This window comes from Camelus ferus, chromosome 2 (genome assembly GCF_009834535.1).
Source record: "Camelus ferus isolate YT-003-E chromosome 2, BCGSAC_Cfer_1.0, whole genome shotgun sequence".
Lineage (NCBI taxonomy): Eukaryota > Metazoa > Chordata > Mammalia > Artiodactyla > Camelidae > Camelus > Camelus ferus.
This window is the reverse complement of record NC_045697.1, coordinates 2,690,392-2,713,028: the sequence shown is the minus strand read 5'-3', so window position 1 is coordinate 2,713,028 and position 22,637 is coordinate 2,690,392. Positions and strand designations below refer to the sequence as shown.

General features: G+C 61.9%; 1 protein-coding gene across 1 annotated transcript; it reads left to right on the top strand.

The window, feature by feature from the left end:
- Positions 1-1,245: 1,245 nt before the first annotated feature.
- On the top strand, positions 1,246-22,279 carry CPZ (carboxypeptidase Z). The gene is made up of 11 exons (XM_032493240.1): positions 1,246-1,601; positions 6,701-6,733; positions 7,693-8,067; positions 9,384-9,596; positions 11,612-11,808; positions 12,353-12,514; positions 12,845-13,003; positions 16,689-16,824; positions 17,918-18,057; positions 21,096-21,195; positions 21,805-22,279. Exons 1-11 carry the CDS (start codon positions 1,511-1,513, stop codon positions 22,158-22,160), a joined length of 1,962 nt encoding a protein of 653 aa, XP_032349131.1. The 5' UTR covers positions 1,246-1,510; the 3' UTR covers positions 22,161-22,279.
- The last annotated feature ends 358 nt before the right edge of the window (positions 22,280-22,637 follow it).

The following is a 22,637-nucleotide window of genomic DNA, read 5'->3' as shown; positions in this document are numbered from 1 at the left end:
TCAAAGGAGAGTGCCTGGGAGACGGGCTGGAGCAAGGGGCTTCTGGAAGGATGAAGCCGCAGTCCAGGTGGACAGAGGGCAGCGTGGAGCACCAGCGCCCCAGACTCAGAGGTTCTGCGGTGGCTGGAGTGAGTGGCTCCTTCTCTGAGCCAGGGATGGATTGAAGCCTTCTTCCTATGTGTCCACATAGGAGGTACTGTCACTGTCACCCCACCCTCTGGGCTAAGTGGCTCATCCCAAGTCTTAGGGCTGAGTGGCATCTGGCTCCAGGATCTGGCCTCCCCGCTGCCCAGCACAGCTGGTGAAGGAAATCCATAAAGGCACCTGGCTCTACAGAGCGGCTGGGCCAACAGCCCAGTGTTGGAGGGGCCTGGCCCAGGTGACAATGCTGGGCTGTGGACCCCATGTCTGGCCCGCATTGTCCCCAGTGCTCAGGGCATGAGCGTACCAGTGTTCACGCTGGCTGGACTGCAGCTGGGGGACTGTGAGAAGTGGCTGGCAGGCAGATGTGTGCACATCTGGATGGCAGAGTGAGCCCCTGTTCAGCTCTGGGGCAGGGGGAGCTTCAAAGGCGCTGGCTAAACACCAAAGCAGTCCTGATCCTGGGCGGAGAGAAGGGCTCTGGGCAGAGAGCAAGGTCCACCTTTCTCTCACCTTGGGTCTGAGGGTCCTGGGCCTCCCTCCTCCCAGGCCCTTCAGGCCACCTGCCCAGATGGCTCCAGGTGATGCAGGTGGGACATGGGGGAGGGGAGGGAAGTGAGGGGGCTCTCTCACTCCCACAGGTGCAGACAGTGGAGCTGGGGTGTCTGCACTGGGCTCTCTGGCCCCTCCACATTGCTTTTGCCTCTCATCTGGTGTGGGGGGAGAAGGGAAGAGGCACCCCAGGGAGCTTTTATGCCAACCCCAGGATGGTCTGTGCTGAGTCAGTGGACTGACACCCTTAGTTTCCAGGCTTTCTGAGAGCACAGCAGGGAGCTTCTCCCTGGGGTGTAGGCTCAAAGGTGAGCAGTCGCTCAAGGCAACAGAGCTCCTCGCCCTTTCTGGTACCTAAACACCCCCTAGAGACCCTCCAGGTGCTTCCATGGCGGAGGACAGGGTGGGGAGGTGGGGACACTCCCTCACTCCTCTCATGGGACCTGGGCCCAGAGCTGAGGGGTGTTTGGCCTGGCTCACAGCCAGTTGGGTCCAGTGCTGGGCGAGGACCCCGCCTCGCCCCCGAGCCGGCCCCGTCCAGGAATCAGGGTTTGTAGGCAGGGTCAGCAGAGGATCCAGAGGTCAGGTGGGAGGTGGAAGCCGAGCCCCAAGGGGGGCGCTCACCCTGGGGGCGGAGCACCGGCCCGGAAGCAGGCTGGGCGCTGCCCTGTCCCTCCCGCCGCATCGCTCTGCGCGGTTCCTGGCGCCTCGCTGTAACCCGACTCCGCGCTCGCTCGTGGGGGGCGGGAGCCCGAGCGGCGCTGCGCCCCGGCCCGAGTGCCACATCACTCGCCCGCCGCCCTGCCCGCCGCCCACCATGCTGCCCCCGCCGCCACCGCTGCTGCTTCTCGCGGTGCTGGTCGCCGCCGCCGCCCGGCCGGGGTGCGAGCCCACCAGGGGCCCCGAGGGTAAGGCCGGACAGCCCGCGCCCTGGGGTGGAACGCGGCGCCCCGGAACCGGGAACTTTCCCCCTCGTGACCCATGGCCCTGGAGAACGTCCCCAAGTGGGCGCCCTATGCCCTGGGACCTGGGGGTCTGCCCAGGAGGGTAACCCGCCTCTCTGAGCACATCAGGGCTGGGACCCCTCCCACCCACCGCCAGCAGAGCGCACAGGCTACTTGGGAGCAGCGGAGGTACCCAGCAGTCTCGCCCGGGTTCTTGGTCTGGGCACAGCCGGCCGGGGCACCGTGCAGGTGGGATCTGAGGGAGCAGGTGCTAGGACCTTGAAGGAGGAGAGGTCCTCTAAGGCCCCGGTCCTTCCAGGAAGAGGGCGGCCTCTGGGCCGTGCAAACTCTTGACGCCTCCTTTTCAACCCTGTGATGTGGACAACAGCGACTCCGGAAGTGGGCCCAAAGGACCTGGGAGGGGGTTGGGGCTCTGTGAGGGGTGGGGGTGTGGGGGCTCAGAGAGTGGGCACTCTTGGAAGATTCTGGGGCAGGGAGAGGGGCAGAGCGGCAGGACCCAAGGACCCTCCAGGGGCTATGTGCCTGGGAATGTGGTCACACCTGACAGTGCAGGGTGTGGAGCGGGGGCAGGGGGCCAGCGGGGAGCCTGGACTCTGGGCCTGGTCACACTTCCCCTTCTGGCACTGGATCTCAGTTTCCCTTCACATTTAAAGGTGACGGGTGCATCTAGTCTACTGCCCTCAGGGTCCTTATCAGCAGCAGACAACTGTACCCCTGGGGGGGTGGGGGTCCCCTCGGGCACGGGGGTCTGGGCGCATAAGAATTGGAGTCTGTCAATTACTAGAGGTTTGTGGATACCTGAGAACGTGCTGGCACCAGCCAAGTGAACCTGCCAGGAGCAGAATGCCTCTCTCAAACGTGCCGAGGTCCACCTTTTCCTTTTCTTCTCTCTCCACCCAAATTGAATTTTCTCTCCACCTCTGCTCCCCCCACCCCCACCCCACCCATCTTTCCTCCCCCATTTTCTACAGAAAGGCCTGGGCCACCAGAGTGTGTGTGTGTGTGTGTGCACATGAGTGCCTGTATGTGCACAGGTGCACAGTGGGATGCAGATGGAACTCTCATGGTGTCATGGATAGACCCCCCCCCGAATCCCTGAGGCCCCAGGAAATGTCTAGAATTATAGGCTTGTCAGGATTACAGTCCCCTCCTCCAGGAAGCTCTCCCTCACTTGCCCTTTTCCCAGGGAGAAACGCAACCCTCTCTTTGGACGCAGGCTGTCCCTTCCCCACCTGGAGGGATGGGCAGGGTGGCTCTCTGTCCTCGGTTCCACAGTGACCTCAGTGCCTGTTTCTAGAATAAGTCCTTTCTCCCGTTGGACCGCCTCCTTGCAGACGAGCATGTGCGGTCAGTCCACAGAAGCCCAGTGGCTTTTCCAGACTACAGACTGACGTGGGCGGGGCCGCGCAGCTTGAGGCCAGGCTGCGATGTCCAGGGCCACGTCCACATCCTGTCTTACTGCCTGAGGACTCAGAGCAGGCCCAGCCCTTCCTCACCTGCCTGTCCTGTTCCTCCTTCCAGGTCTTCACCCAGAGCCTAGGGTTTGAGGCACCTTTCGTGCTTCTCGGGGCCAGGTGGGTCAGGGTTCAAATCCTGAGTCATATACACTGCTGTGTAGCCTTGGGCAGATGGCCTGACCTCTCTGACCTCATTCAGGTTTTTCTCATCTGTTATTGTCCCCGGTCTTTAAGATGACCAGCCCCAGGTCAATCTTGGTCTCTTGGCTGAAGACATGCTGACACCTTGTGGCCAAGAGGTGTAAGGGCCACGTGTGAACTGCTGGAAAGCAGCCTTTGGACCAGCGCTGTCCAACAGCACGGGGCCGGCCACAGACACCACCTGACACCTCCCAGAAGCCACCCAACAGAGACAGTAAGACGCAGGTGAAGTTGACTTGAATAACAGGTTTTATGTGACCCAGTATATCCAAGATATTGTTTCAGTATTTTGTCATCAATATAAACATTACGAATGAACTATTTTACAATTTATTTTTAGTGCCAGGTCTGAAATTCGGTATTTTACACTTAAAACACATGTCGATTCGGACTCGGAGCATTTCAAGGGCTCAATAGCCCCACACGGCTAGTGGCTACCATGCTGGACTGCGTGGCGAGGACAGCGCATTCCTGTCTTGACCCGACCTCCAGCCCGACCCCGGAGGCACACACCAGGGCTTGTTTATTGTTCTTAGTTGAATGGTATCCCCCAAAGATATGTTGAAGTCCCAGCCCCTGCCCCTACCCCTGTACCTGGGACTGGGGCTTTTTTGGGAAACAAGGCTTTTGCTGATGTGGTCAGGTCAGGCTGAGGTCGTCCTGGCTTAGGGTAGGCCCTGAATCCAATAACTGTTGTCCTTAGAAGAAGATGGAAATTTGGACACAGACACAGCAGAAAGGAGGTAGAGGTTGGGCTGATGTGGCCACAGCCAAGGATTGCTGGGAGCCCAGAAGCTGGAGGAGGCAGGAGACCCCTCCCTCAGATGCTGTAGAAGGGGGCGGCCTGCCGGCAGCTGGGTTTCAGGCTTCTGGCTTCCTGAACTGTGAGACAATCAGTGCCTGCTGTACCAATTTGTGCTACTTTGTTACGGGGGCCCCACATCCACCTGTCTCGCTGTCTTGGTCCTCGTGGCCACCTTGGACTCAGCAGGCGCTGACCAGGTCAGCAGATGCCAACCCCTTGTCCATCCCACTGAGCACTGAGGTCTGGTGGGAGCGTCCCAGTGGGCCGTCCCTCCTGCTCCCTCTGCCACCTGAGCTACTGTTCAGTGAGCCCTTACTGGGCCCGGGCCCTTCCCGGGCCCGGGCCCTTCCCTCAGCACCGCCTCATTGGACCCTCCAACAGCCATGGGCACTACTATTATCCCTATTTTACAGATGAGGAGCCTGAGGCACAGAGAGGGACTTAACTTCTGAGCTTCAGCTTTCTCATCTAGGAGTTAATAGGGAGACTTGAAGCCACAGGACACCAGGAGGGCTCCACCTGCCAAACCCACTCAAGTCCACCCAGTCCTGTGGCATCTGATGGCTTTGAAGGCACGGGTGTGGGGGTAACTGCTGCCCTGTCTCCTCACCCAGTGTTTCCCTAAGGCCGGCAGAGGCCCCAGGGCCATAGGGATTTCTGCTTACTGAACACCTGCTGAGGGTCTGAATGAATCTTCAGGTCCGTCCACTTTCAGCTCAGGGCCAGGCGCTCAGCAGGCACACACTCCGCAGGGGGGATGCAGGTTAGGGGGGGGGTGCTGGCATCTGTGCCTGGAGCTGTTTGTCTGGGGGTGGTGCTGAGCTGACTGAAACATGGCATCTGCCTGGGTCCCAGCTCGCACAGGCTGTGACGGAGGGCACGTTGGCTGAGTGTGAATCCTCAGCGTGAGCGCCGGGCGTGGATGCCCCCACGGGGCCCTGCTCCGGCTGGACCCTTTCATCTGTTCTCCCGACATCCGTGTAGACAAGCAGGTAACAGCGCGGTGTTCCAAGCAGAGTCCTGGCCAGTTTCTCGGTTGTGTCTCATTTCTCCTGATGCCGGCTCTCCCTCAGGCCCCCTCGCCCCGCAGAGGGCAGCGGGCGCAGGTCTGGGGACACTTTAGACCGTAATGGCTTGGAGTCGGGGGTGGAGTCGGCCGCGTGCTTGGGAGCTCCCAGGCCTTGTGCTGAGAGCAGGTGGCTCACATCGCCTGCCGTCCCCAAGCTCGCTCACCACCAGCCTCACTCCAGCGCGCTTCGCCGGGCATGGAGGGCGCAGGTGGGGACCCGCTGCAGCCCTCTCTGCTGCTTTAGGCGCTGGCGTCCCGTGTCCTGGGTACCTTAGGGAAGTGATATTCTCACCTGTGACTTTGCCCAAGGGGCTCAGTGGGTTAGGACAGCCCGGGATCCTCGGCTCACCTGCTGGTGAGAGGCTGCCTTGAATGTCTCCATCTCACGAGAACTTCCAGGTCCGACAGGTCAGAGCCTGTAGCTGCCCAGTCCACGGTGGGGGATCCGTGGTTCCTAGTCCATGTTGGGGGAACCACGTGTAGAGGTTCCTGCGAAGGGCTGCCTGGCCAGCCCAGCATCCCTGCCACGTGTGCTCAGCCAAGTTTCCACGACCCCCAGATCGTAAGGCGAATCCCTAAGTGGCTCCCACGCTTGCCCGACTGTGGCCCAGGCCTGGGTTTTACATGAGGTTGTGGGGTTAAACAGGCCCTTCCCTCCAGTCTAGTCTCCTCCCCTGGCCCCTCCTGGGCTTCCCCCCCTTTCTTCGTTCCCGCTGTCCTGCCGCCCCGCCTGCACTCCTCCCGGACTCCTGCTCCAGCCGAGCTTTAAGCCCGACATCGGCTCCCGTCCCTTGGAGCCAGCTTTTCCCTCTTGGCGCTCGCAGGGCACTGGGACCAGCCTCTGACGGGGAACTTGACAAGTGGCAGGAGTGAAGATTGGTTTCAGTGGCCTTCCCAGGGTCTCACTGTTGGGCCCATGTGTCTGGGCCTCGGGGAGGATGCTTGAAACCCAATATTCCAAGGACAGTTTGTGTTGGTCCTCTTCACACTGCACTGCAGCCTGTTCTGGAGGGGAGCGGGCTGGTGGCTGCAGGACGCCGGGGGGAGCTTAAAATAACGTGGTGTCAGAGTCAGTGGTGGGGCGGGGCCCCCAGTACAGGCTCTGTCCAAGGAGGCTCGCTAAGTACTTGGGAATTTGGTGACAGCTAGTTGTCTGATTGCTGGAAGGTTGAAACTGGCCGCAGTGGAAGTGTTTACAGCACAGCGATCGGGCCAGCACCCTGACTCAGGGCTCTCTCATTTTGGCTGTCTCTCCGTAGGCGAGTCCCATGACCTCCCTGGGACTTGGGCTCCGCACCTGTGGGAGGAGGGAGAAGGGCCACGTCGACTTCAGAGGGTGGCTGTGAGGGCTGAATCAGATGATGCCTGGGGGGCAGGCATGGGCTGGGGGCCCAGCGGGCACTCGGTGAGTGGGGGGCTGCCACGAGAAGCAGCAGCCCCCGTGGTGCACACGGGGGACGACGGACGGGCCGGGCTCAGTGCCCCTGACAGGCTGCCTTTCCCTTCCCAGGCGGATGCCCCAGGCCATCAGCTGCGGACAGCGGTACGGTCCACGGACTTCCCGTGCTTGTTTCACTGGAGCCACGCGGACCCTCCACCCTATCAGAGTGTTTTAGAGGGCGGAATCCAGGGTTCTGAAGGGGGTGATTAATAGGACAGCCCATTAATTGATCCAAACCCTTTCTTAAACAACTGGAAGTTAGGCAAAATGGAAAAGGAGGCCCTTCCCTCTGTGCAGCCTGGACTCCCAACCCTGGCTCTGCCCCAGGCTCCTGCAGAGGGTCCTCTCTGCCTCCTGACCCCAGCCACCCCTAAGGTGGGCTCTCAGTGGGCTGGGGTCCGACCTTGAAGTGTGTGCACTGTGTTCGGCCCTTTATCCTGGGAGTGCCTGGCTCTCAGCCCCATGCGCGGCGCCTGCTGAGTCCAGAGCTGGGGCAGGCCCCTTCCCTCTTTGGCCCCGGTTCCTCCTCTGTAAAGCGAGGACTGGGGTACTGATCTCAGGGGATGGCTTTGAAGAGGGTGTGGATCTGGTGTAGCGGAGGGGCTCAGAAGCAGACGTTCCTCCAAGTCTCCTCCTGCCGGGTTTGGGCACCTGGTTTATTCTGAGTGGAGGGAATAGATTTTTTTTTAAAGTAGGGAAATATTTCCCCAATACAAAGCCAGTGATGTGCCCTAACATGGCAGAGCCTTGGCAAGGCTGGCTTTCCTGTGCCCATTTTGCAGACGTGGAAGCTGAGACCCAGATCAGCCTTCCTGGCTCGCTATTGCTGAGTGGTTGGGTCCAGTGACATTAGGAGACATCCCTGGTCCTCCCAGAGCCCCTGGCGTCCTCCACAGTGGGTCCTTGTCCTGGCCTTTCCCTGCCAGGTGGTGGGTGCCCGTCCCCGCAGGCCCTGAGTGACGTCTGAGTGGGCAGAGCAGGCCCTTAGTAAGTGTCTGCCGCACGTCAGCAGGCAGGGGTCAGCGGGGGAGGGAGTGACCTGGTGTCCCGCCTCCCCCCAGCCATGTGTGTGGACCTGCAGCTCAGGACCTGCAGCGACGTGGCCTACAACCGGACGGTCTTCCCCACGCTGCTGAACCACCGGTCCCGGGAGGCGGTGGAGTCCAGCTCCGAGTACATCCTGCTGAGCGTCCTGCACCACCTCCTGGAGGGCCAGTGCAACCCGGACCTGCGTCTGCTGGGCTGCGCCGTGCTGGCCCCCCGGTGCGAGGGCGGCCACGTGCGCAGGCCCTGCCGGCATGTCTGTGAGGGGCTGCGGGAGGCCTGCCAGCCCGCCTTCGACGCCATCGACATGGCCTGGCCCTACTTCCTCGACTGCAACCACTACTTCTCAGGCCAGGAGGAAGGCTGCTACAACCCTCTGGAGGAGCTTCGGGGTAAGTGGGGGCCTATGGGGCTCCGGGGTTCCGCGGTGTCGGGCAACCAGGTGTCTGGTTGAGTGAATAAGACAAGTATCAGATGGGGAAGGTGCTTCCAGATAGTCCTGGGGCTGCACCTGGGGTGGGGCGGGGGCTCCCGTGCGGTGCAGTGGCCGACAGCCAGCCGTCTGCGTACGAGCAGGCAGGAGGTGGGGGCAGCGGAGGCGGCGGGGCAGGGCCCTGGACAGAGGAAAGCAGCCAGCCGCCTCTGTGGGGCCGAGCCCGTCCGGCCTGGGAAAGCCCGCGGAGCGGGCTGGGGAGAGATTATTTTGGGCGATTCCGCCACCAAATTGCCAGTTCCATCTGCTTGCTTCTCCCTCAAAAACCATTTTGAGCAGAAACAAAACCACGGGGCAAGTGAGACACTTGGGAAAAGCTTAACTATTAGTGGTTCCCAGGGCCAGCCTGCAGGGACCTGCGCCTTTTAGCGCAGAGTCCCTGGGGTGGGGGTGGGGGGAGCCACCAGGGTGGTCCGTGGGCGCTTGTGTGAGCAGGATGACAGGACAGCCAGCTGGCCTGAGGACTGTGCTGAGAAACAGCCTTTCTTAGACCTGGAAGCCCAGGAATTTCTCCTAAGGAAACTTTTTAAATTTGGGAAAAGACTTCCCTCTTTCCCTCCCACCCCCTCTGTCTTTCTCTCCGTCTCTCTCTGCCTCCCCCGACCCTGCACGGACCCCGACCCTGCGCAAATGTGCTCGGTGTCGTATTGGTAATGACAGCAAACACTGGCCTCATCACCTACTGGCCTGTGAAGAATCTTTCAGAGCCTTGTTGCCTGACTGGCAGGATGTGGAAACTGTTTCCATCAATGCTGAGTAAACAAAGCAGAGCAGGAACCGGCATCTGCCCCCTGATTACAGCTCGATGCCACGGGACACGGGAACACCTGGAAAGTCACGGTGGCAGCCACACCCTGGTTCTGTCCGTGTGCCTTTCCCTTGCCGTCCTGGACTCTGTAAAAGCTCCACCCTAACTACACATTACTATTGTTCCTAGTAAGCTTGGGAACTGTGTTGCTTTATACACCTGTCGTTATTAGCTGTCGATATGAAGTATTTTAGAGAACTTTAATTACAAACCCAAATGCAGAATGTCCAGGGAGCTGTCGGCTGGCCCCACATGGGGTCCCACCCGCACAGGGTGGTGGGGGGTGGGGGCGCCAGGAGCGGTCAGAGTCCCTCGTGGGGCAGGTAGATGGGGGCCGACAGCCTCATCCATGGTGGGGGCGGCAGGCAGGCCCGAGCTGGCCCCCAGCTCCCCCATTCCTCCCCCAGGAGGCCTGGACGTCGAGGAAGCGCTGCCCTCGGGCCACCCGCCAACCTCCATTCGCTTCACCCACCACTCCTACGCCCAGATGGTGCGCGTGCTGAAGCGGACGGCGGCCCACTGCTCCCACATCGCCAAGACCTATAGCATTGGGCGCAGCTTCGATGGCCGGGACCTGCTGGTCATCGAGTTCTCCAGCCGCCCTGGCCAGCACGAGCTGAGTAAGTCACAGTCGCCGTCAGGGGCCAGGAAAAGGCTCTGGCCTGCTTGGTCTTGGGCTGCACAAGCTGGGTCCAGGATCTTAATCAAAGCCCCTGATGTTTAGGGGACAGGGTGTGGGCGGTGCCTTCGGGATGTGCTTGTGTGCGCACCGCGTCCCACGGGGCCTGTGCGACCACTGTCATGGCCCCGTCGCTGAGGGTTGGTGGGGGCAGGAAGGAGGGGCACAGTCACAGGGGAGGAAGCGAGGGGTGGACAGTCGCTGCAGGCACGTCGGGCCTTGTGCGTCCATTGTGAAAGCTAACCGTGCTTTGTGCATTTCGTTGTTTTTGCAAACGTGCCCTGGCTCACCCGGACCCCAGGCAGGTACGTGGGGCGCTGGGTCCTGGCCCTTGATGTCTGCCCCCCCGAGCTGCTGGGCACACCCAATCTTGCAGAGTGATGTGGATACAGCCGTTCTTCCATTTATTTAAAAGCCAAGTCCATTTCAGCCCACATCAGGCTCAGGCCCTGTGTTGAGATGGGGGCCACGTGGGGGTGCTGGGTCTCACTGTCCACGGGGCTGCGTCCTTACAGGGCTGAGGAGGGTCAGACTCCCCCACGGTCGCAGTTCACCTGCCACCGTCACTGAGGAGGTCACCCAGCCGCAGTGCGGGTGTGGGAAAAAATTACCGTGAAACTGAATTTCAGGGGCAGGTTGAGGAAATGGCAGCGGGCCCAGGGAATGGGGCTCGGGGTCTGGCCCAAGAGCCCAGACAGCCTAGCAGAGACTCAGCGCCTTGGCGAGGCGAGCATCACCACGAGGCCCGCTCCGGGCCCAGGGGCTCGCTTCTGGCCTCTGCCGCGGAGTCAGTGAGCGGGGGTCCCAGTGCTTCCTCGCCTGGTGCCTCAGCTGTCTGTGCCTGTGACCGCCTGAGTCAGAGAGAACCAACCTAAAAGCAGTCCCACCTGACCCTGGTCTTCATAAAGTACTGAGACATACACCTCATCCTGGTTAAGCATCTCCAGCTCTCACTACTGGGCTGTCCACGTGCATCCCAGTTTCCATCCTGGAGGCTTGGGGCAGCGTGGACCACATGAGCCCTAAACCCTGTCTCCTGCGGGGGTTAGAGGTCATCTAGCCCCACCCCAGCCTCCAAGGCCCACCCACCCTGCCTCCCAGCCCTCTAGCTTGTGGTACGTGCTCTGCGTCCTGCCGTCAGATTGGCCCGTAGCTTTGGAACCTGTGGGAGATGGGTGTCCCCTGTGAGAAGGCCAAGGGATGTGACTATCGTGGACAGCCTCAGGGTCGTTAATACCCTTGGAATGAGGGCGGCATGGGCACATGTTTCCACCGCTGGAGGTCCCTGAGCTGTGCACAGCCGGGGAAGGAGGTGCCACTTTCCAGATGAGCGCTGTGAAGCACAGAGCAGAGAGGCGACCTGTCCAAGGTCACACAGCTAGTAAGGCTGCCAGGCCCCTGTGTGCTCTTCCTCCCATTCACTCACCATCCACCCATCCTTCCATGCACTCAGCCACCCATCCACCTATACATCCTTCCATCTGTCTGTCCACCCATCTTCCATCCATCTCCTTTCCTTCCTTCCTCCATTCCATCCACCCACTTATCCACCCATCCTTCCCTTCATCTTCCATCCATATCCTTTCTCCCTTCCTTTCTTTCCTTCCATCCATCCATCCAAGGACCAGCTGCCTTCCCATCTAAGCACCAGTGTACACCTTAATTTATTGCACAAACATGATGAACGGCTATGAATGAAATTCACATGGACCAATGGTAACATACATTATTATTAGTCAATATCCTTGTTCTGTCCTGCTGGTAATTACGGCTGATAACAAATGTGCTCCGCGAAAGTGATGACCCTCAAGAGACCTCGTTAGTCACAGAGACGCTTGGGCCAAAACAAGCATAAATAGTTTCCAAAACAACTGGCTACACTTGCCCTGGGGGCCCTCAAGTCTCCAGGGACCCAGGGCTTTGAGACGGCCCCCCGGGCACTGTGTCTCCCCTCAGTGGAGCCCGAGGTGAAGCTGATAGGCAATATCCATGGCAACGAGGTGGCGGGACGGGAGATGCTCATCTACCTGGCCCAGTACCTGTGCTCCGAGTACCTGCTGGGCAGCCCCCGCATCCAGCGCCTGCTCAACACCACCCGCGTCCACCTGCTGCCCTCCATGAACCCTGACGGCTACGAGGTAGCGGCTGCTGAGGTGAGCGCCCCGCCGTGAGCTGGTCCCACACGACCCCGCGCGTCCACTGCTGTCAGGGCTCTCTGTGCCCGCCGTCCGGGTGCTGACAGCTCAGCAGGCATCAGCACCGGGTCCTGCTCGGAGGAGGGACGGACGCTGATAGTGCTGTGGTGTGTTAAAGAGGATGCTCGTGGTGGAAACACAATGAGAAGGGCGGGGAGGGGAGGGGTGGGAGTGTGCATGAGCCAGGGGAGCGGGCTCCGGGAGGCGGTGCCCTGAGCAGGGTCCTGCCGGAGGTGCGGAGCGGGCAGTGCCTCCCTGGCGTGGGGCCCTCCAGGCGGGGCACAGCCAGGGCAAGCTCTGTGGTCGGAGGACCCACCAGGAGGCCCGAGAGATGGCAGAGGGGGTCCAGGGCAGCTCGGTGGACGTGCTCCCAGGTTCATCCCATGAAGCCAGAGAGAAACTCCAGTCCCGCCTCTGGCTCTCCGCCCAGCCCTCTGGTCTCCCTCCAGAAGGATCAGGGTGGGCGTGCTGAGCCCTGTTGGGGGGTGGCCTGTGTGTCCAGGGTGCCGGCTACAATGGGTGGACGAGTGGGAGGCAGAACGCCCAGAATCTGGACCTGAACCGTAACTTCCCGGACCTGACGTCGGAGTACTACCGCCTGGCCTCAGCCCGCGGAGCGCGCAGCGACCACATCGCCATCCCACAGCACTACTGGTGGGGTAAGGTAGGAGCCATGCCAGTGCCCAGCTGGCACGTCTGAGGGGCTCCAGCTACTCCCCTAGGGCAGGAGAGCCTTATGCTCTGAGCCTCGGTTCCTCCTGTGAAATGGGGCTAATTCTCACTGGGTCGTTGGGGGGATTCAGGGAGCATGCACTGAAAGCGTCCGGAGTCTGGCAGGTGCTCAGTGACGGGGGCCCAGGAGGGCTGCCTGGAGGGGATGGCGCTCCCAGGAGGTGGGGAAGAGAGTTGCAGGCCTGAGGATGAGGCCTGACAGAATCCTAAAGCTCGGGCATCGGGTTGAGTGGTCCTGAGGCCGCCTCCCCCGCCTGGGCAGGTGGCCCCCGAGACCAAGGCGATAATGAAGTGGATGAGGTCCACCCCCTTCGTGCTCTCGGCCAGCCTCCACGGGGGCGACCTGGTGGTTTCCTACCCCTTCGACTTCTCCAAGCACCCCCAGGAGGAGAAGATGTTTTCTCCCACGCCCGACGAGAAGGTGAGAGGCCGTGGCGGGGCAGGCGTGCTGGGGGTGGTGCCCTCGGGGCTGACCCCAAGTCCTTCCTGTTCTGAGGTCAGTGAAGCCCAGGAGTTCTAAGCCATTTGGAGCCTTCCAGGCTCAGCTCCAAATCCCCTCCTCCCAGAAGCCTTCCAGCCAGCTGGAAGCAGCCCCTCCGTCCTCTGACCACACCCCCTTCCATCTAGGTCCCGGTCTAGGAGCTCCTGGGGTGGGGACCCTGGCGGAGTGCCCTCCCACCAGGCCGCCCAGTGTTTTCGGTCCAGGGAGGGTGGGATTCCGGGCGACGCCGGCAGAGGGCAGTGCTGCCTGGCGCATGGCCCCTGGCTGGCTCCCGGCATCTCCCTCCTTCTTGTGGGCCTTGCCGGTTTGTTCCGGGTCAGACTCCCTGGGAGTCTGGGGTGCAGTGGGATGGAGCAGGAATCCTGGTCCTGGCGTCCACTTGGGCTCTGAGGAGGCGCCTCCCCTTCCCAGGCCTGTTTCCCTCACTGGTCAGACCAGCAGGGATGACACATGTGACGGTGGCCGTGGTGGCTGGACCCGTCTCCAACCCCATTCTTCCCTGAAGCAGAATTGGCTCCCTGGGGGCACCAGGTGAGGGAGGGGGCGATCGCTGATGGGGCACAGCCAAGGCCACTGGAGCTCAGCCGCCCAGACTGTCCCTGCTGAGCCCAGCCCCTGAGGCCAGCGCCTGCCCTCTGGGGAAGACAAAGCCTGAGGCCCTTTCTGTGACCAGCCAGGGCAGGGGCGGTTTGGAAGGGTCTGCGCTGTCCGCTTGGTCACTCAGCAGGCCCCCTGCTGGACTGGACTCCGGGTGGAGAGCCAGGCCTGCCCTCTGCCGCCTGCCCCCACTCTCCACCTGGTGCTGGGGGCAGGGCAGGGAGGGGGCTGGTCCTGGACGGAAAAGTGCCTCACCCAGCCCCTCCCTGTGTGTGGCGGGTCCCGTAGCCGCCGCGGCCAACAGGACTGGGCCCTGCACTGAGGGTCTTAGTCTAGGGTGGGAGGCGAAGGCAGAAACGGGCAAGGATGAGCAGGTGCAGCCTGGGCCCAGACAGACAGCTGCCCAGGAGGCCAGGGGCACGCGGGGCGAGGTGTGTGGGTGTGCGCATGTGTATATGGGGTGGACTCCCAGCGTTAAGGTGGGCCTAAGGGGAGTGTTCCCGAGGGACAGCTACCCCAGTGGAACCTGAAGAATCAGGTGGAGACTTTCCACACCCCCTTCACCCCAGGAGTGAGGACTTAGGGGACCCTGAGCAGTGGGAGCTGGGGGACCCAGCAGGGAAGCACTGAACCCCCACCTCCTCCTCCAGGGCTGGGGAAGCAGCACCTGTGTCCCCTCCCCGCATCGTTCCTGCACTCATTCTGGCTCTCACTCACTCATTCACTCACTCAGTCATTGACTCCTGTAACCAGCACATGCCTAGAGCCTGGCGGGGGCCAGGTTCTACGCTTGGAGCTCAGTCTGAGCCCCGGGGGTGGCTGGGTGTTCTCTGCTCTGCCTGATCTGGGCCCTGCTGTGCTGTGGGAGAGCAGGGCCAGCAACCGGCCGAGGCCTGTGTCCTCTGGGCAGCAGGGGCCCCTGGGGCGCCGGGCCCAGCGTCTCTGAACCCCAGAGGCAGATGCGTGATGATACCTCTAGTGGGGAGGCTGGCCTCAACGAGTCCCCGCAGAGTCAGAAAGCGGAGAGCCCTCCCACCAGCCATCAATCACTGATCGATAACCCTTCAGCCCTGCAGCCAGTGGTGGGCTCTGTGGAAACCAGGGTCCCGGGAGAGGCTCAGGGAGTGGAGGAGTGTGAGGAGGGGCTGGCCAGCGTGCCCCCCCCAGAAGTCACGCCCCCAAACTTCCATGGTACCCCGTGGATGAGGGCCAGAGCCTCCGGGCAGCTTTCAAGGCCCCAGGCTGGCTAGGGCTGCCTGCCTCACCTCCTTTGTCCCCCGCCTGCCCCTCTGGCCAAGATCCCGCTCCTCAGCTCGACTCGAGCCCTGTCCTGCTCTCCAGGCACCCCCGACCCAGCCCTCAGCCCCAGTGGAAAGGGCTGAGGTTCATCCAGATCTTGGGCAGGCTGGGCCTTCTCCCGGCCTTGACCCCTGTTTCTGGGCCCTGGGCCAGCACAGGCCTGCCCCTCCCAGAAGTCCACCACACCACACCTTATTTTGTTTGGAGTTCTCTGTGTATCTCTGTGTGTTCCCTCCCCACTTTGCCCATTCATGCCTGGCCTCTGGGCAGAGCTGCTCCCCAAGACCCTGTTCTGTGTCCGCCACCCCCTACCCCTTCCCAGGGCAGGCCAGTTCCCAGCTGGCCCTGGGGTTGTGGGGACTGGTGGTGACTTTCCCTGCTCTCCTGAGGGGGCTAACAGGTGACAGGTGACAGGTGACAGGAGAAGGCCCCAGGGCAGGATGAGGAGAGACACTGGGCGGGAGGATGGGAGGGGAGCAGAGGGCTGGGTCCAACCTCCCGCCTCCAGCCTGTGTCCCGCTTTGCAGACAGATGGTGGAGGCTGGAGAGGTGGGGCTCCGGGGAGATTTATTTAAACAACCCCATTGGGTTGACGCCTGGCTGAAGATGGTGGAAGCTGACCACAGCCCGGGGGTGGCAGGGGCTGCTGGCAGGAGGGCAGCCCCTCACCGCCGACCTCTGGGATGGAATGACGTGGTGGGCTTGTTTTGGTTGCTTGGTTTGTGTCTGGGGGACCAAGTGGAAACTGCCATCTTTTCCCTGAGAAACTGAACCCTCCTTCCCCAAACCCCAGGTCTTGGGGTTGGAATCACCAGGAGAGACCCCCAGTCTGGCCTGGAGCAACTCCCTATTACTGACCCCACCTGTCCATCTCCCCCTTTTTAAGGAGAGATCCCTTCCCAGGACAGACTTCTCCCAGGGCCAGGGGGCCTGACAGGCCCAGGGCGGGCGAGCCCCTTTTCCACCTGACCCCTGCTTGGGGGCCTCCACCCTGGATCTGACAGTGTCTGGCACTGGGATGTTCCGATGACTGAGTCCTGCCTGGGAGGGGGACTTGGGGGCCTGCTGCAGGTCGGGGATGTTATGGGGGAGCTCTGGGCTGGGGGAGGCCAGCGGAGGGGGAACTGTGCACTGCCTTGGGTCCAGGCCACACCCAGACAGGCCGTGCCAGGTGAGCTGTGCCCTGTGTCCGTCCACCCGGGGTGGCAGAAATGCCCGTGGCTTCGGCAGCAGGCAGGTGGGCTCCCGCAGGTGCTGGTTGTGACGATTATCACAGAAGTTCATTAGCAAAACTGAGGCCCACTCCAGCCTCCCGCCTCTCCTCGAGGCCTGCCCTCTGCCCAGAGGCAGGAAATGCTCTAGAAATGGCAAAGCTGACCTCCAGGTGCCCTGCCAGGATCACTGCCAGGTGCCCCCTTCATGAGGAAGCCCATGTTCTCTCGCCAGGTGTGCAGGGCTCCACGATGTGCTCACATACCCACCACTGGAGCCCTGAGCTCTGGCCATCCTGCCTCTGGGCCTTTGCACGTGCTGAGCCCTCTGCATGGACACTGGCCCCCTCTCCCGCCCAAGCTGCTGGTGTTTGCTGTGGTGGCCCCTCCCTCAAAAGACTTTCTCCTCACCCCACCGCCCCCAGCTCTGAGGGCGTCCTGCAGAATGCCCCACCTTCTGGTCTTGGCCTCAGGGGATCTCTCTGTCTCCTTTCCAGATGTTCAAACTGCTGGCCAGAGCCTATGCCGACATGCACCCCATGATGATGGACAAGTCGGAGAACAGGTGTGGAGGCAACTTCCTGAAGAGAGGCAGCATCATCAACGGGGCGGACTGGTACAGCTTCACGGGAGGTACGCCTGGGGAGGGCGGGGCCGGGTGGGAGAGGGGGCTGGGGAGGGGGAGGGGCAGGGCGGGGCTGGAGAGGGGGAGGGGAGGGGCGGGGCTGGGGAGGGGGAGGGGCGGGGCGGGGCTGGGGCATCTATGGGGCGGACTGGTACAGCTTCACGGAAGGTATGCCGGAGAGGGTGGTACTGGGGCTGGGGCCTCCGCGTAGCAGCTTTTCCTGGGAACTTGATTCTGGGATATCTGGAAGGTGGGAGAGCAGGAAAGACGCATCACGGTGTGTGGGGAGGCTCCCACCCAGGAGCGGGAGCACTGGACCTGGCTGACTTCAGTTCTGGTGACTGGCTGGACGGTGATCTCTGTGTGACTGTTGCGGACAAGCTGGAGTGGAACCCGGGAGAGCACGGGGCGAGGGGCCAGGTGCAGGGCAGTGTGACTGCACTGCAGATGTGAACGTTAAGTCAGGAACGGCAGCCTCCTGGGACCCGGGCTCAGGGGAGGCCCTGAAGCTCTGAAGGGCAGGGCCCCGGCAGCTCCCGGCACCACCTGCCCCATCAGTGCCCCCGGGCTGCCTCGGAGCATGACTGCAGCGTCTGCTGGACACAAACTCCAAAAGCAGATGGAGTGGAGGGCAGAAGTGGGTGGGGTGGCGGTCAGCCCCGGAGCCTCCACCGCCTCCCTGGCCAGCTGTCAGCCCTGCTGGCTGGGGCTTCCTCTGGAGACGGAGGTCATGGACACTCCCTCCCTGGGCTGTCCCTGGGACTGTCCAGGAGCAGGGATGCTATTACCCGTGGGGTCCCAGCCAGGGGAGGGCCAGCAGCCTGGACCCCAGGGGCCGGCTCCCCTGATGGAAGTGGCTAGTTGGTCCTCCCGACCCTGAGGGGCTGCATAGATGTGCGTGAGCCCGCAGACGTGGGCGCCAAGCCACTTGGTTCCCAGTGCAGCTCCCCTGCCTCCCCGGGGAACTCAGGTGGGAGCCATGAAGGCCTCAGGCCCCGGTCGGCTCATCTGGGTAGGGGGGAGGACAACACCCCCTCTGCTGTCCAGCTGCAGTGGGGCCTGTGGAGGGCCGGCCGCGCTCAGCTGCCCCCTGCACCGCAGGCATGTCCGACTTCAACTACCTGCACAGCAACTGCTTTGAGATCACGGTGGAGCTGGGCTGCGTGAAGTTCCCGCCCGAGGAGGCCCTGTACACGCTGTGGCAGCACAACAAGGAGCCGCTGCTGAACTTCGTGGAGATGGTGAGCCTGGCAGCCCCGGGTGGCCCCCTCAACCCGGGCACCGACTGGGCTCAGCAACCCCCCCAGCATGAGTCAAGTCTCACTGGCCACCTGTCCTCCCACAGCCCTGGCCCTGGGGCTGCTGAAGACACCAGGGGACACACGTCAGGGTCCCCAGTACAGCAAGGGTCTCAAGGAGAGGAGTGGGGGACCAAGGCAGCCGGGGTGGGGGGGCACCTAATGCGGCCTCGGAGGCCACGGGGTCTTCCTGGAGGAGGCGGCACCTGGGCTGCATCTTGAAGGAGTAAGAGAAATCAGGCAACAGGACAGGGAACCCTCGGTGGCACATGTTAGAATTCAGTGGGGGCATTTAACACTTTCGGGGGTCTCGTGGCTGTGGGAATGAGGTGTGCACTGGGCCGGGGCGAGCCCAGAGGTGCTGGCTCTGGGCGGCAGGGGGTTGGTGTGGTCCAGGCGGGGCCCTGGGCACGTCTGCCCCTCAGACTCAGAGGAGAGGGCACAGGCTGCTGGGGCAGGAGTTGGGCAGCCGGACTGAGGGGTCACGCCTTGCCATGGGGCCGCAGTCACCCAGAGATATGTGGGCTGGCCATGAGCGAGGGCCACGGAGAACATGACTAAACGGCCCCCTCACTGGACCCAGAGAGTCAAGTCTCCCAGCGGCCTGGTGACCGTGCGGGGACTCGATGTCCCGCTGCCTCTCCCGGCCCTGCCCTGGCGCCTCAGTCTCCCCCACGTGGCCTGCAACCGAGGGATGTGGTTTGAATAACTAACATTCATGAAGGAAATGCAGGAACTCAAACTGAAAGATACCAGCAATTTTATAGAAGCCTCTGCTTTTTCTTTTTCCAGAGCATTTTAAGACTCATAAAAATTACACATTGCACAATGTCCCAGTGAGAAGCAGACCCTAAGGGGAAAACAGGACTGCCCGAGGGGCACAGTGAGGGGTCGTGCGCTCACGGCCCCTTTCAGCTCGTGCCCTACACGCGCCGCATTGAATCCTGACGCCAGTCCTGCCCAGCAGATGGGGCTGCCCCCTTTTATAGATGGAGGAGCAGGGGTCCCGGGGAAGGAGCGGGCTGGTCGGGGTCACTGGGCCATGCGGGGATCTCCCTCCTGGCTCACAGTGGCTGTGAGACTGCCGGAGGTGGAGACAGAGGGTCAGAGAGCTACCTGCCAGGCTGGCCCAGTCTCGGCAGCCACCGCCCAGCTCTGGAGCTCTGATCTGCCCAGAGCCCTCCCCTTTCTAGAAAGATCCGGAGCCTTCCTCCGGGTAAGAAGCAGGGGGAGCTTCCGGATCAGTAGCCGCAGCAAGGCCCCCGATCAGGACCGGGAGTCGCTGGCACCAAGCTGCTTCCCGGAGGCCGTGCCGGCGGCCTTGCTGCGCGGGGCAGGGCCGGTCCTCGTCAGTAATGGCCGGGGGCCAGGCCTCCTGGCTCGTTTCATTTTACGGCTGTCTGGTGAAAATGAGTTTTAAGGACCCTTAAATGGAGCTGGGATTGCTCCGTGGATATTGCATGTGAAGTCTCGGGGTATAAAGATTTAATAGCCAGCAGGACACAGCAGAAGGCTGGGCAGCCCGCGGCCGGGTGTGGCCAGCCCCAGGAAAGCCGGCCCGGCCTCCTGATAAGCATCAGTCTGTCGCGTCCAGTGAGGCCTTCCCCACAGTGATCCTGGCCAGGCCTGGGGCGAGGCGGGGTGTCTCCATCCCGCTGGTTGAAGGGAGGGGAGGGGCAGGCCCGCCATCTCTCCTCCCCTGCCTGAGAACTGCACATCCCTGGTTCTGCATGAGGATGACTCTTCAGCCCAAAAGCAAAGGTGGACCAAAATCTAGCCAGTGCAGGCTGGCATTACATGAGGCCCTACTATGTGTCTGGCCTCTGTTCCCACCCAGGTTGGGGGCGAGGGAAGGGAAGATGGTGCATCGCAGTGAAGGCAGGGCTGGGGCAGTGGAAGCCCAGGACTGTGGGACCCCGAAGAGACCCCTGATACAGCCAGTTACCAGGGAAGGCTTCCTGCATCTCGACGCGGGAGAGGAGTGGGCCAGGTGAAGGAGATGGTCGTGCGTTCTGAGTGGAGGAGGGGCCAAGACAGAGGCTGGGGGTCCTGGGACAGCACTCAAGGTGTGAGGGCAGCCTCTGGGGACAGAGCAACCCCTCTGCGCCGAATTTCCCCTCCCACCCAGGCGTCCCAGCCTCCTTTGACGTGAGCTTCAGACCTCTAGTTGTTTTCAGCCCGATAGAGCAAGGGTGTCCAGCTTGTTCATTGCTGATTGCTTATGGAGAAGGACTGTGCACAGGATGGGCAGTTCTGGGAGTTGCTTCCTTTGGAAAGTGCAGCTCTTAGTCTAACCCTGATGTGTGCTGAAGCTGCAGGGCATCTGCTCGGGAGCGGCTGTGCTCAGAACCAGGCCATCACAAGAGTCGGGCAGTCCTGCGCCTGGCTTGATCGCTGCACCTGACGAGTATTAATTCTCATTCTCTGAGCTGGGCATGGTGACTCTGTGTTACAGATGGGGAGACTGGGCCGAGATGCCAGGTAGCTTGCTTAAGGTCAGAGAACAGGCTGGTGCCTGGCCAGGACTGACACCAGGGTCCCAAGTCTCAGCCGTGTCCTCCTGCCGCCCCACATGGCCTTCAGAACCTCGGCTCAGAGAGGACCCGCTGCACCGGCTCTGGTTGCGAGGGCAGAGACTAAGCTGTGCTCACAGGTGGACACCAGGGGGCCTTCTGCCGGGCGCTCGTGGCCCAGGAGCTTCAGCCAGAGCTCTAAGCTGGACCGTGGGCTTTCATAAACCAGGAATGGGATTGATCGCTGGAGCGGGGCCCCAGGGATGGGCTCGCCAGTCACCCTCACTCCACAGATGAGGAGACCGGGGCCCAGAGAATGGTGACTTACTCAAGATGGCAAGGCGAGTCGTGCACAGCTGGGCTCAGCCAGCCGTTTCCCCGGAGATGGGTGGGGACTGGCTGGGGTGGGGCTGCTGGGCCCTCCGGAGGGCACGCGCCGTATCCCTGCCCTGTCCTTGGTCTCCTCAGGTGCACCGGGGCATTAAAGGCGTGGTGATGGACAAATTTGGCAAGCCAGTCAAAAACGCCCGCATTTCAGTCAAGGGCATCCGCCATGACATCACCACTGGTGAGCGACTCCCAGGGGGCTGCTCAGTGGGTGGGGGGTGGACGGGAGCCCTGGGGTCTGCGTCAACCTTGATCTGTGTCTCCTGCGGCACCGGGCCCAGGGGAAAGCGCACTCAGGTCCTGGCTGCCAATGACAGTGCATGTGGATGCCCTGTTCCCTAAGTAGGGACTGTGCTGGGCAAATGCCACCTTCTCAGAGATCATAGGAGGGAGCCCTTTTGTTCATACCCCAGAGCTTATATCCCATAGATAAGCTGGTGTGTCTGCGTGGGCTCTGGGTGCCCTCAGGGATTTCACAGCTGATTTTAAAAATACCGTACCTGGTGATGAGAGAGCCTGGTGGAAACACAGTCCAGAGGAGGGAGGGGTTGCTGACTCTGTGCAGGACGGCGTGGTCTGTGAAGGCTTCAGAGGGCAGGGCTTTGAGGGATGAATAGAAGTTTGAGAAAGGGAGCCAGTGGGAAGGACATTCTAGGCCAGTGCAGAGGCAAGTGCAACCTTGGGGTTTGTCTGCCATCCAGGCCGATGTCCCCCGGCCCCCCCATCACCCATCATCTCAAGGCTGCCTGAGCCCAGGCCTGACAGTCACTTCCATTCCATTTGTCCACAGCCCCAGATGGTGACTACTGGAGACTGCTGCCCCCAGGGTCCCACATTGTCATTGCTCAAGCCCCCGGCTACTCCAAGGTCATCAAGAAAGTCACCATCCCTGCCCGGATGAAGAGGGCCGGTCGCGTGGACTTCATTCTCCAGCTGCTGGGGACCGGACCCAAGAAGTTCCTTCCTGGGCCTCGGAGAAATGGGCCCGGGCTCCGAGACCCGCCTGGTGGTGCTGGCCCACACGGGGAGCCCGAGGAGCCCCTGGGGGCCCGGAGACAGCCCACGGCTGGCGGGAGCAAACCTTGGTGGTGGTCCTACTTCACGTCACTGGGCCAGCACCAGCCGCGCTGGCTGCTTAAGTACTAGGCACCCGCCTGCTCGTGCCAGGCACATGCCTGGCCCAGGGCTCCTGCTCTTGATCTGTCTTCCAAAGACATCCCACTAAGCCTTTTCCATTTTATTAAAGTGTTTTTATTCCCCTCCCACCGTGATGAGAGGCTCTGTGCGAGGCACCTGCGGGAGAATCCATGGTGCCTGATGGAGAGAGGGCCGCCCTGGCCTTGTGCACCTGTGTGACCCTGGGGCAAGGGCTCCTCTGCCCGACAGGTGGCCGGAAGCAGGGCTGCCCTTCAAACCTGTCTGTGCCTGGTGGCCCTTTCCTGGAATGCCAGGCCTCCAACGTCGAGTGGCCTCTACTTGACAGACCGGAAATGGAGGCTCAGTGGGGCACATGACGTTCTAAGGACACACACGGAGAGGGTGGGGCCGGGCTCAAGCCAGACTCTGGGTCCTGCGGCTGAAGGCTGTGTGTCTAGAGTATGTGCAGGTGGGAGGCAAAGGACA